Source organism: Plodia interpunctella, chromosome 30, assembly GCF_027563975.2.
Source record: "Plodia interpunctella isolate USDA-ARS_2022_Savannah chromosome 30, ilPloInte3.2, whole genome shotgun sequence".
Taxonomy (NCBI): Eukaryota; Metazoa; Arthropoda; class Insecta; order Lepidoptera; family Pyralidae; genus Plodia; species Plodia interpunctella.
This window is the reverse complement of record NC_071323.1, coordinates 1,568,135-1,582,512: the sequence shown is the minus strand read 5'-3', so window position 1 is coordinate 1,582,512 and position 14,378 is coordinate 1,568,135. Positions and strand designations below refer to the sequence as shown.

General features: G+C 38.1%; 1 protein-coding gene across 2 annotated transcripts in view; it reads left to right on the top strand.

Annotated features, from left to right (window-relative positions):
* Positions 1-14,378, top strand: part of kst (karst) — a 97,954-nt gene that overhangs the window by 25,909 nt on the left and 57,667 nt on the right. For both annotated transcript variants that reach the window (XM_053767094.1, XM_053767092.1), the window contains exons 18-30: positions 655-801; positions 996-1,166; positions 1,747-1,933; positions 3,110-3,282; positions 3,915-4,105; positions 4,986-5,180; positions 6,342-6,516; positions 7,704-7,816; positions 9,014-9,126; positions 10,532-10,656; positions 11,510-11,649; positions 12,379-12,481; positions 14,176-14,249. In XM_053767094.1, the coding sequence (XP_053623069.1) occupies positions 655-801; positions 996-1,166; positions 1,747-1,933; positions 3,110-3,282; positions 3,915-4,105; positions 4,986-5,180; positions 6,342-6,516; positions 7,704-7,816; positions 9,014-9,126; positions 10,532-10,656; positions 11,510-11,649; positions 12,379-12,481; positions 14,176-14,249 (1,907 nt within the window). The remainder of the gene's footprint in view (positions 1-654; positions 802-995; positions 1,167-1,746; positions 1,934-3,109; positions 3,283-3,914; positions 4,106-4,985; positions 5,181-6,341; positions 6,517-7,703; positions 7,817-9,013; positions 9,127-10,531; positions 10,657-11,509; positions 11,650-12,378; positions 12,482-14,175; positions 14,250-14,378) is intronic.

Below are 14,378 nucleotides of genomic sequence, written 5' to 3'. Positions count from 1 at the left end.
TGCCCATATTTATTTTCTTCACTTTATTAACACAATGAATCGTGTTCGCGTACACGCACACGTGCAAAGATCCATCGAGTGCTGTATCGTCCCCGCCAGACTTCACTTGCCTCGGATCACCCACAGAGTGCACATCGTAGTCAATAATCAAATATTGTACCATATCCGCAATAAATTAAGTGTTTCCGACCAAGTCACTTTCATTCCCAACACTGGACCTCATCACAACATCTTTCGCCGCGCCAATGTTTTTTAGGTGTTTAGCGTGTAATTGTTTTTTTTAGTTATGTGTGTTTTAATTTGAAGCGGTGGTGGTGTAACGATTAAGACGCCCGCATATGGATCGAAAGGTCCCAAGTTCGAATCCTAATCGTGCCACATGAGTTTGTATACCAATTTGACTCATGTATAGTAGTTTTCATCGACCACCACTTGCTTCCGGTGAGGAACATCGTGAGGAAACCTGCACACTGGTTGATTATTATTAAGTTGTGTGTGAAATGGAGAAGGCAATGGCAAACCACTCCATTAATAATGCAAAGAAAGTTGTTGTGTGTGTTTCATTCCACCTAATAATCACGACCCTCAGTCATGAGGAATACGACTATGAAGAAGAAGTGTTTTAAGTAAACATATTTCTATTATTCTTAACAGTTGCCCGCTGAGGTGGAATCGGCCCCAATTTTGGACGAAGAAGAATGGGTTAATGAGTCCAGACTGGTGCCAACCGAAGTGTGGGAGGAGGAGCCGGTGGAGCGACTGGAACACCGCACTGTCACCGAGGAGAGGAGTGTGCCGCAGGTCTGTTTCTGTCTCTCTCTCTCTCTCTCATTCATTTATTGAATGAATGAAATGAATGAAAAAATATTCAAGTGACCAGACTCAGACTGGAATACCGCACTGTCACGGAGTCTCCTCCGTGTGCCGCAGGTTTATTCTCTCTCTCTCTCTCTTATTCATTTAAAGTAATGTTGTATTTTAACTGCCCGTTATAGGTGAAGGCTCTATATGCGTTCAGCGGTCAAGGAATAACGATGGCGAAGGGCGAGGTTATGTTCCTGATCAACAAGACGAACCCTGATTGGTGGTCGGTGCGCAAGGCAGACCGCGTTGACGGCTTCGTGCCGGCCAATTACGTGCGCGAGATCGAGCCTAGGATTGTACCTGTAAGTATATTGATTTAACCTTTTTTTGTTTCTCATGTCATGTCAGATGCCTTTAGGCGGCTTGAATAAAATCTCACGCCGGTGGCTTGAAGTGTTCGTTGTCAGTTAGAGGTAGGTAGTAGTAAGAGTCTGATGCCTTTAGGCGGCTTGAATAAAATCTTACACCGGTGTTAGCAATAAAACACACGCGATAATATGATTTTTTATTTATTTATTAGGGTAGCTCGCAACATTCAAGCTTTTACCAAACAAATACTAAACCTGGAAATTTCTATTATTATTATTGACCGCCTCGGTGGCGCAGTGGTAAAGTGCTTGACTCTGAACCGAGGGGTCCCGGGTTCGATCCCCGGTCGGGCCATAATGGAAAATGATCTTTTTCAAATTCGGCCGGGACTTGGATGTTTATCTATATATGTATTTGTTATAAAATATATTATCGTTGAGTTAGTATCCCATAACACAAGTCTCGAACTTACTATGGGACTAGTTCAATCTGTGTGATTTGTCCTAATATATTTATTTATAATGGTATTTCCAAGATACTATTAGATAATATTCCTTGACGTGTTTCCGTCAGGTCCAAGTTCGTCGGCCGGAGAAGATCCGCACAGTGCAGCGCGTGAAGAAGACGGTGCTGGTGAAGCAGGTGGTGCCGGTGCGGCGCTCGCGGCCGGCCGCACGCCGGCACTCGCGGCCCGCGGCTGCGCCCGCGCCGCTGCACGTCGGCGTCGACGCCAGGATGAAGGACATACAGGACTATTATGGTGAGTCTTCTTTTCTTCTTCTTCTTCTCTTTCTTCTTATTCTTGGTCCTAGCGTTTATTCCAGTTTATTTGGGGTCAGTTCTAAGTCAAGTAAGTCCTATATTAAGCGGAAATAAGTTGAGCGCTTCATCACTTTGCCGAAGACACAGACAAAATGCTACGGACGGTCGACATTAACTTAACATGCGGAAGTGCGCGTCTTTTTAACAAGCTATCTGATATCAAGAATATTAACTCGTTCCATGTATTCAAGAGACTATTAGTCGAACATATAATTTCTATTTATGTATTTATTTTTAGGAGAACCAACAGCTGTATTATACAGAATAGTCGCTTAAAATAAAAATCGGAAAGCCCACTAGGTTCCCACTAATAAAAACAAAATGGATGTAAATACTTTTGAGCTTCTACAATTTTGGCACAAATTTAACCATATCCAAGTTTGTGCTAAGATCCGCAGTCAATGGTTACTGGTTAACAGCTTTTTAGTGTATTAATTAAAATAGGTTTAAATGTTTTTATATTACGCTGGCCGCCTAGAATCTGAAAAGGAGTAAGTGAAATGTGCGTTCCAGATTCAAATCTTTTTCTTTGTGTGACAATTGATTTCTATGTTGGGATGAATTCAAAGCAATCCAGCAAAAATATGTTAAAATACACCAATATTTACTGCACGGACTCGCAGAGGATTTTTTCAAGTTTTGCTGTTGTACAGTTACATTTATGTATTTTGCATTTTAATAAATGATATTTAATGAATAAGAATCAATTAATTAATTATATTTACTAAACTTGTCTGTTGTGTTTAGTTTCATTAATGTGACGACGAATACAATATTTTATGTATTTTGTGTTCTCATGTAAAATATTTCTTTATGAGCATAAATGTCTTTAAACTTAGTACTTTTGCGCCACTCAGTACGGTTACGGGCTGTCACCCCCGTTTGGAATGGCTATATATATATTATACTATATTATGGTGAGTATGTGAGGATGTGTGTATGTTTTGTTCTTTCACGCGAAATCTACTGGACGGATTGTTATGAAATTCGGTACACGGGTAGAATATAAACTGGAATAACACATAGGGTACTTTTTATCCCGAAATTTCCACGGGAGCTGAGCCCCGAGGCGCAGCTAGCGTTGTACAAAATAATATGTATTTCTATTTTTCAGACGATCTCCTAAGGCTGTCTGCTCAGCGGCGCGCGGCTCTCAAAGAAGCCATAAAACTATATTCATTCTTCGCGGAATGCGTGGACTTCGACAAGTGGCTGAAGGACAAGGAGAAGATGTTGCGAACAGACGACAGCGAGGACAGCGTTGACAACGCCAAGAGGAAATACGAAGTAATATTCTCTCTGGTCATCGGAACGGAAGTATAGGAGAATGTGAACTCCGACGCTCGCTCCGGCGGGCCGAGGAAGAAACCACGGACGCTTGTAGAATCTTCTTCTATATAGAAATAATTTATAGAATAACGTAATCCTATCAAAATCCTAACATCCAAATTCTAATAATATAATAAATGAGAAAGTAAGTTTGTTTGTTTGTTACCTCTTCACGCTCTATCTGCTCAACCAATCTTCTTGAAATTTTGCATACATGTAGTTTGAAGTATGGAGAAGGATACCTTTTAATTCGCGGGCGAAGTCGCAGGCAAAAAGCTATTGGTGATACACGTAGATGTTTACAATATGGGGTGCAACATATTCGGAACATATACCCTGTTATACTCACTCAAATGGTCAAATGGTCACTGGTAGTGGCGTCGTTAGGTTCCCCTCATTCAGTTGTGGTTGAGCTACGCGATGGCTGACCCATGGCTGGCTGGCCCATGCGTCAACTCGTGAACGATTGCTGAACTGGGACTGGTCAGCTCGTTTCTCATATATTTTTGTATTTTATATCTATATATTTTTTTCTTTGATGTTAATAAACATTAACATCAAAGAAAATGAAACACACTATTTTATTATAGAAATTCGTGACGGACCTCTCAGCGGCGTCCAAGCGTTTGGAGCACATAGACGCCTCAGCCGAGGAGCTGGTGACCGCGAAGCACCCTCAGGCCGCCATGGCCACGTCCAGGAGACAACAGCTTCACCAACAGTGGGAGCGGCTATTGATGCTCAAACAACAGAAGGAGAAAAGTTTAGAGGGAGCTTCCAGGTATCCTATCACTCTTCATTGTCGTATTCCTCATGGCTGAGGGTCGTGGTCATTACGTGGAATGAAACTAGTCACTTTCCTGGCATTATTAATGGAGTGGTTTGCCTTTGCCTTACTCCATTTCCCACACAAATTAATAATCAACCAGTGTGCAGGTTTCCTCACGATGTCTTCCTTCACCGGAAGCAAGTGGTGGTCGATGAAAACTACTATACATGAGTCAGATTGGTATAAAAACTCACATGGCACGAGTAGGATTCGAACCTGGGACCTTTCGATCCATATGCGAGCGTCTTAACCATTACACTACCACCGCTTAACTATCACTATCATACTATGTATAGTATAAAACAAAGTCTCTTCCCGCTGTCTGTCTCTATGTATGCTTAGATGTTTAAAAGTACGCAACGGATTTTGATGCGGGTTTTTAAAAGAGATATTTAGATTCCTGAGGATATTATGTGTATAATTTATTATGGTTTTACCCGAGCGAAGCATGGACGGGCTGCAAGTAATATTATAAATGCGAAAGTGAGTTTTTTGTTATCTCTTCTATTTTACCATAATTTTGATTCGCATAAAGCTATAGTGTACCAGTAGGTTAGGGTGCGGCGGCTTGGCCCTTGGGTCACCCATAAGCCGCCAATATGCTTTAGAATGTTATACTTAAAAATTGTTATGCTTATGATAGGTATGCGTAAAAAAATAGTGTCTAAAACATTGTGCCAAATTAATATTGTGCGTAACCATTATTATGATAAGTAAAAGTATGCCATGTTCAATAATGACATAAAATTGTATGCATATAAAAATAGGGAACCTAAACTTGTAACTTTGTTTTGTGTCGGGGGGTTAAAAATGTTTAAACTGTACATCTCAGCGTGGAGCTGTTCGGGCGCACGTGCGACGAAGCGCTGGACTGGATGTCGGAGAAGGAGCAGCAGCTGGCGGACGGCTGCGAGCCCGCCGCGGACCTGCGCACGGTGCGCGCGCTGCAGCGCCGGCACGCGCAGCTCGAGCGCGAGCTCGAGCCGCTGCGGGAGAAGGTGCACACGGTCACTCTGCTAGCCGACGAGTGAGTGCTTGTTTACTTGCTTACTTGCTGTAGGGAGGTGCTGTGTTGTTTTTAGGTTAATGCTCAGCTCGAGTTGGAACTCGAGCCGCTGAAAGAGTCACCTGACTAATGAGTGAGTACATACTTATAAAATTAACCGTAAACTGACCAATGAGGACACTTCCACAATGGTTGGTAATTGAATGGATTATCGAAAATGTGTGATTCCTGCAGTGGCGGTACGCGCAGCTCCGAGTGGGAACTCGAGCCGCTCAATGCGAAGGCATACTATCAGCCACCACCACCGCGTCAAATCATATATATTTTTTTTTCTTTTAGGTTTAAGATATTGATTCTCATTAAGAATTACAAATTCACTTCACAGGAGAACAACACGAAACAGTCTAAATAACAATCAATATCCGGTATGCGCGTACAGATATGCGTATCTTAAATCACTTAAAAAATACAACATTGATCGAGCGGTCACTACTTGTGTAAATTCAAGGATTAGTAATATTTATAATAGTTATTTAGAATAGGATTTTATTTTACTTTATATTATTTTGTGTTCAAAAAAATTATGTTTTTTTCAAATTAATATTTGGCTTTGCAACTAGTAGCGCCATCTGTTGCGCAACAGTGGAACCGTCTTAAACACGATGGAATATTTTATTTTTCTACAAGACGATTCTACAAGATTGTTCTGCTACGTGTCTGTCCTAAAACTAGTTTTTTCATTGCGTCGGCTACATTCAGTATATATTGTTACTAAAAAAATATATAATTTTATATTGAAGATCGAATGTCGATTTTATCGAATAATGTACGTTTTCGTGTTACATGCAGCTTAATAACATGGTGTAAGATGCACAGGTAAAATGTAACCAATCTATATATATATATATATATATATATATATATATATCTCTCCTTAATCTCCTATGTACTGTACATTACACCCTCCTACATACTGTACATTCGCACATCATACAAAAACTACTGAATGGAATTGGATGGTATAGGATCCATGGCGATACGTTGCTTAGAACCCGAGATGTTGATAATATAAAACTACTACTCTACCAATGTTCTTTTAACTAAAAAATAGAAAATACGCGTTATTTTATTAACGCGTATTTTTTATTTTACAAGTTAAACGTGTATATTTCTCTTCGCCAGCGTAAAATCTCAATATCCGAGCGAACGTGCAAACGTGGAGCAGCGTCAGAAAGAAATCCACCGTATGTGGGAGAGGTGTCAGGCGCAGGCGGCGGAGAGGCGACAGCGGCTCGAGAGCGCTGTCGGACACCAGGTGTTCGGTAACGGGAGTCAGCTACTGAGGGACTGGCTTCAGGTGGATATTTAAATCATTCATTGAAATCCTACTAATACTAACTATCCTAACCCTAATTCCCTAACTTCCAATATTCTTTAAATTTTGCATACATGTAACTTGAAGTATGGAGAAGGACATAGGGTACCTTTCATCCCGGAAAATTCAACGCGGGCGAAGCCGTAAATGCGAAAGTTCGTGAGGATGTATGTGTGTATTTTTGTTAGTCTTTCACGCAAGATCTATTGGACGGATTGGTATGAAATTTGGTACATGTGTAGAATATAACCTGGAATAACACATAGGGTACTTGAAGCGAAGTCCCGGGGCGCAGCTAATATGTATATTAGCTCTAATTTCCACTATATTATCGTTTGGATTTTGTATCGGTCAAAACTGTAGAGTTTCAAGATGTTTGACAATTTGAATGAGATTAATATATCACATTGCATTACTTTTGAAATTTTTCAACTTTTGTTATTGTAAACATTTCGATTATATTAATTTTCATGTAATTTTTATTTACTGTGAAATTATTGTCTTTTGTGTGTCTAATATTAATTTTCAATTAACATTAGACACACAAAATTTCTTCAATTAAATTTTTCCTATACTTGACACTAAAGTTTAACATGTTTGTCGTCCTTACATATAATAAAACAAAGCCCTCTGCCGCGTCTGTCTGTCTGTTCGCGATAAACTCAAAACCTAATGCACGGATTTTCATGCTGTTTTCACCAATAGATAGTGTAATTGCTGAAGATGGTTTAGGTGAATAATTTATTATTTTATTTTATTTTAACCCGAGCGAGGCCGTGGCGGGCCGCTAGTTAAAATTAAACTGTCTGTTTTAACCCAAATAATTACTTGAAATCAACACGTCCTAAAGCCAAGGAACAAAACCTCGGCGACCTCGGTGGCGCAGTGATAAAGTGCTCGCCTCTGAACCGAGAGGTCCCGGGTTCGATCCTCGGTCGGGTCATGATGGAAAATGATCTTTATCTGATTGACCTTCTTGGGTCTTGGATGTTTATCTATATATGTATTTGCTATAAAATATAGTATCGTTGAGTTAGTATCCCATAACACAAGTCTCGAACTTACTTTGGGGCTAGCTCAATCTGTGTTATTATTCCTTATATATTTATATTTATTTATTTACTAAAAGTGAATAATATTTATTTTTATAATTTTTGTGTTTTCCGCAGAGCATGCAAAGCCAGCTAGCGCAAGAGGCTACGGCCAAGGATGTGGCAACAGCCGAGTCCCTCCTCAAGCAGCACCAGGAACTGAGGGACGATATGAAGGCGCACGACGATGAGTGAGTATCTCCTATTGATATCAAACTCGTGCCAGTTGTAACTTATGCCATTTGTAACTTGTCTCACATTCGACTCGTCCCATTTGTAACACGTGTCACTTTAAAATCGTCCCATTTGTAACACGTATCAATTTCAACTCATCCCATTTGTAACACGTGTCACATTCGACTCGTCCCATTTCTAACACGTATCACATTCAATTCGTCCCATTTGTAAGACGTATCATATTCAACTCGTCCCATTTGTAACACTGATCACATTCAACTTGTACCATTTGTAACTCAATTTGTCTCACATTCAACTCGTCCCATTTGTAACTTATATCACATTCATCTCGTCCCGTTTGTAACACGTATCACATTCAACTCGTCCCATTTGTAACACGTATCACATACAACTCGTTCCATTTGTAACACGTGTCACATTGAACTCTTCCCATTCGTTACACGTTTCACATTCAACTCGTCTCATTTGTTACACGTTTCACATTCAACTCGTCCCATTTGGAAATAGACTGACATTCAACTCGTCCCATTTGGAAATAGTCAACATTCAAGTCGACCCATCTGTAACACGTCTCACATTCAAGTCGACCCATTCGCTCGTCCACGCAACCCGTTCCATGTGATAATTTGTCCCATTCGTAACTCGCCACTAGGGCTTTACCCCTCTCGATTTTACGTTAGTTATGGAATATCGACGGGTGAACCGATTTGGATGCGGTTGTTTTTACTCGATAGCCAATTTTTATGCGGTGGTTCTTAGATATGTTTGAACAAAATCGGTTCAGCCGATCAAAAGTTGTAGCGAAATGAATATTGAAAGTCGGGGGTTTTTTAATTTGTCTAACAAATGAACTTGTTACACCGCGAAGCTAATTGTATGTATGGATGTAAAAGCTATTTATAATGAACAGAGTAAACGCAGACTATATACTATATTGAATAACTTAGAAGCCTTGTTATTGGTAATCTTTGATGTATTTCCATTTTTTATATTGTTAAATAATTACTGTTGATTTCCTTAAATAAATAAAAAAATATCGACACATGTATTGTGATTAAACTTTTCAATATAGTTTCAATTTATTTTGGTCCAACCAAATATATCTATAATCTGTAAATGAAAAAATAACCGAAAACAGAGATAGTTTCCTTTATTTTTTATCTGTAATTAAATATTATCTGTAAATACAGATTCGATGAAGTGATAGCGCTGGGCAAACAGCTGCAGGCGCACAACCCATCGCTGACGGACGTCGCCGAGAGAATCAAAACCTTGCAGGACGGAAGGGCCGCCGTCGAGAAAGGTAGACTTAAAACGACTTACTGCAAAAAGATTTAAAATCATGTTTTAACATTCCCACATTAAGGAAGTTTCCCCCAGCTTATTGAAATGTAAAATTAATGTTTATCCAATAATTTTTTTTTTACATTGTCCATCAATTTTTATCACTCACACAGTCTTAACATCAATTGTTAAAAGTATTTTAATTACATTTTCTAGCTTATATTTAGCCATGTCACATGTATTCTGGTTTTGTTGTCTGAAATAAACGCATTTTTATTATTTATACCGACAGACAGACAACGAACACTATAAAGCCGTGGTTAATGCGAGTATTTTTAACACGTTTACCGTTCAACTTTTTGGATTAGGAATTTTTGGATAGCTGTTTGTTTTTGGATAAACACCGACTTATATAAAAACCTATGCTAATAAAACGGCTTCAATTTAAAATGGGCTTCAATTTAAATAGTTTAAATAGTTAGTTCGACGACCTCGGTGGCGCAGTGGTAAAGTTCTTAGTAAAGGTCCCGGGTTCGATCCCCGGTCGGGTCATGATGGAAAATGATCTTTTTCTGATTGGCCCGGGTCTTGGATGTTTATCTATATATGTATTTGTTATAAAATATAGTATCGTTGAGTTAGTATCCCATAACACAAGTCTCGAACTTACTTTGGGGCTGGCTCAATCTGTGTGATTTGTACTAATATATTTATTTATTTAAATAGTGGATGATAATGAATATACGCACAAATCACACAGATTGAGCTAGGCCCCAAAGTAAGTTCGAGAATTATGTTATTGGATACTAACTCAACGATACTAAATCAAAATCAAATCATTTATTCAGAAATTAGGCCTTCACTGGCACATTTTCACGTCATATTCTAAATTAAATGATGTTTACCAAAGCTACAAACTACTAGCATTTCGGAACGACCACTGCTTATTAGAAATGCCGAAAGAAACTCATTCAAACAGTGTTGGTCCCTATCATGTCAGAAGGGCTTACCATTTTTTAAATATAAATTTATGTATAATTTTTTATCAGTAATATAACAATGTAAGTACACAATAAAATACTCACTAAAGATAATATCGATGAGAAAGTACATATATCCTCACAAACTCTCGCGTTTATAATATTAGTAGGCACAAATATTTTAGTTTAGTTAGTTTGTGAGGGTTGAGGGTGTATGATGTTTGTGACCCTTTCAAGCAAAATCTGCTGGACCGATCGTTATGAAATTTGGTACACGGGTACAATATAATCTGGAATAACACATAGGGTACTTTTTATCCCGAAATTCCCACGGAAGCGAAGCCCGGGGCGCAGCTAGTATTCCATAACATATACATATATAAATGAACATCGATTGTTAACGCTTTGGTGGTACGGAACCCTAATGAATGTATTTATTTCCAGCGTGGCAACAGAAAGAGGGGTATCTAAAGCAGCTGGTACAGCTGCAGTGTTTTAACCGCGAGGCGGACCAGATCGACGCGTCCAGCGGCGCCCACGAGGCCTATCTGGAGTACAAGCACTGCGGGGTACGTATTTTTATATTTTTTGTTTCTTTCTTACTGTATTTTTCTTTTCAGTTATATTAATTGCTAACGCTGGTTTAAATTGATTTGTTATACATGTCACACACGCTTGTTACGTCGGCGTAAGGCGTAAAAGAGATGAATGAAAGTGCAAAATGTGTGCATTTTCTGTATGAATTAAGAATTATGATAACAATATTATAATTTAGTATCGTTGAGTTAGTATCCAATAACACAAGTCCCGAACTTACTTTGGGGCCTAGCTCAAACTGTGTGATTTGTCCATATGTGGCGTTCCAAGCGTTCAGGTACCACTTGGATGGTATTAAGCCTGTATTTAGATAGTTAAATAGTTGATTGTTCATATGGAATAAAGGAACAATTAACTTTGTTCACATTTATTGGAAAAAAAAAATTCAAACTTCACACTTACAAAAACCGAATTGTTGAAAAACAGACATTGAAAGTTTAAACTGTAAGCCTGAGTTCTAGTTACTAAACATACAATTGCAATTTTCTCACATTGTGTACACGATTTAGAGACGTTTATTGTATGAAAACGTAGCCCTTTGCGTGTTGCATTAAAATCAATTAAAATCTCAGAATGCCTATTTTCCACCATTTTTCAAAAACATCTTAAATATCTCGGAAACTAGGGTCTGCCCAGTGGTACCCTTTTGCTTGTAACGTCATATATATAATGTAATACTTTTTTAAAAGGTCCTGAGGGAACTCTTATTTACGGGAGCGCAGAACAAAGACAGCGTTCGTGACAAGAGTTTACTCCGAACTAAAAACTGACGTGTTTACCCTATATATTATATATTTATTAATGAACATAATTGTATTCCAACAGTCGTCCGTAGACGAAGTGGAGGCGCTGTTGAAGCGACACGAAGAGCTAGAAGCGCGGTTAGCGGCGCAGGACGAACGTTTGGTCGGCTTCGAGCAACGTTCGCGAGCATTAGAAGACATACCGCATTACGCCAAAGAACAGTCAGTGTCTTTTTATGTTTATTTTTCCAAATTGTTTGTTGCGTAATACCATAAAAACCAATTATTTATAGTCTTTAAATAGATGTATATGATAACGTAATTATATCATTGTTAACTTTGTTTACGGGTCAAAATATATTTTAAAGAATAAAAACCATTATTCTTTTTATTAACAATGATTGCTTTTGACCTTCATATACCGCGATGCAAGCAAACATGAGGTCTAGTGACATGCAAACTCACAAAATGTCTACAAATTTATATTTGTTTATTCCAGTGCTCGTAACTTCGTTTGCGTGTTCGGTTAGAAATAAATAACATTTTCTTTTATATAAAATTCATACTAAATTCATATATTAATCCTACTAATAATATAAATGCAAAAGTTTGTGAGGATGTGTGTGTGTATGTTTGATACTCTTTTAAGCAAAATCACCTGGACGGATTGTTATGAAATTTGGAACACAGGTAGAACATAATCTGATATAACACATAGGGTAATTTTTATCCCGAAATTCCCACTGGAGATTGTAATATTATAAAGAGAAAATATTTGTATTTTGTTTGTAATTAACTCAAAAATTACTCGACCGATTATAATGAAATTTGGCACAGAGATAGACTAGACATTCAAGAGTAACATAGGCTGTTTTATTATGGTAATTTTTTATTATAGTTTCACCCGAGCGAAGCCGGAACGGGTCGCTATTTTATTTATCATGTTTATAGCATCGTAGCTCGGCGAACTGCCGTGTTGGATCGGAGGGACGCGGTGCGGAAGACTGTGGCGGACAGGAGGCGTGATTTGCTGGCCAGCAGGGCTCATCATCAGGTATGTGTCCTGCAGGATACGTGTCCGCGTCGTCATGCCTCAATAGGGTAGTTGACAAGGTCAGAGAATTGTAAAAAATATGTATAATCTAGATAAAATAGATATATTTAGTATCATTATGATGATTCACAGACTGTAACAATGCAGCTGGATCTAAATACGAAGATTTAAACTTGGTTGGAAAGTCCATTTTCCAAAATTATAAAAACAAACTCGACCATAATAATAAACTAAAATTTTGTAACAACTTTTATCAAGAAGTCATCACCATAAACGTATTTAATGTAGCTGTCGAACAAACATATCTTTCTTCGCGAACATTTTCGCACGTTGTGACGTCACTCGTTCGTGTCATTTAGTATGGAGCGTTTGGACGAGTCCAAAAATGTGTGATTTTATTTTTGTCATAACTTTGAAAGTATTGTCATTATCACAGTATTTTTTTCACTCGTGTTTCTAATAAAAAAAATGAGGGCCTTCGAATAGTAATCAAAATAAAAAAATATACATAAATTTATATTTAAAAAATGGTAAGCCCTTCTGGCATGATAGGGACCAACGCTGTTTGAATGAGTTTCTTTCGGCATTTCTTCTCAGCATGGTCGTTCCGAAATGCTAGTAGTTTGTAGCTTTGGTAAACATAATTTAATTTAGAATATGACGTGAAAAAGTGCCTGTGAAGGCCTAATTTCTGAATAAATGATTTGATTTCGATTTTGAAAAAAATGTCAACTAGCCTATTGGTCAGTATCGTCGCTGTGATCAGCGAAAGTCATCAGGGAGTCTACCACGAAACATAAAACAAGTAACATGTCATTGCGTCCACACGTTCTCTCGTTTTTATAACGAAGCGCACACAAAATGGCAAAAAGAGACAGCGTGTATACGTAACGTGCTACGTATTTGTATGTTTCGTAGTAGGCCTTCAGGTATGTATCATATACATGATTTCTTATACATTGGCATTATTTTATCTACACGCTCAGTCGATGGCACTGAACAACTTTTCTTATGGAAGCAACCTTGAAATCGCGGAAAAAAAAATCAGCTGATCCATACATTTTCCACAAGTTAGGTATTTAATTTTGTATGGAACAGCTAATTTTTTTTTCGCGATTTCGGAGTTACTCCCGTACTAGAAGTTGTTCAGAATCATGGACTGAGCGTGTAGACAAAATATTGCCAATGTATAAAAAATCACCTCGTACGAGTATTATAGATGTTAATGGGACGCGCTAATTACTGATATCAAATGTAAAAAATATCCCCTCTTTTCCCGGCGTCATTCGCGGCTAAATTTTCTATAGTTTTGTTAGTTTGAGGTGTTATAACCTCTCTTTTTACGTCGGGGGTGAAAAAATTAAATCAATTGTTTATTCAGAAAGTTTGAACGTTAAGTGTCAGACACACTTAACGTTCAAACTTACTTCTGTGTGACTATCTATCAAATAAAAAAACCGCATCCAAATTGGTTCACTCGTTGATTATGGCACCGTAGCTCATCAACGGGTGAACCGATTTGGATTCGGTTTTTTTTATTTGATAGCTAATTTTTATGCGGTGGTTCCTAGATATTTTTTCTAGTTTGTATTCCTAGTTTGATCAAAATCAGTTCAGCCGTTCAAAAGTTGTGGCGAAATTAATATTGAAAGTCGGGTTTTTTTAATTTATCTAACAAATAATCTTGTTGACAGTTCATTGCGGCCACGGAGGATTTAGAGGCGTGGATAGAGGACAAGTCCAGAACAGCTAAAGATCAGAGCTACAGGTATGTATATTAATATTAAATATATTAAGACAAATCACACAGATTGAGCTATCCCCAAAGTAAGTTCGAGACTTGTGTTATGGGATACTAACTCAACGATACTATATTTTGTAACAAATACATATATTG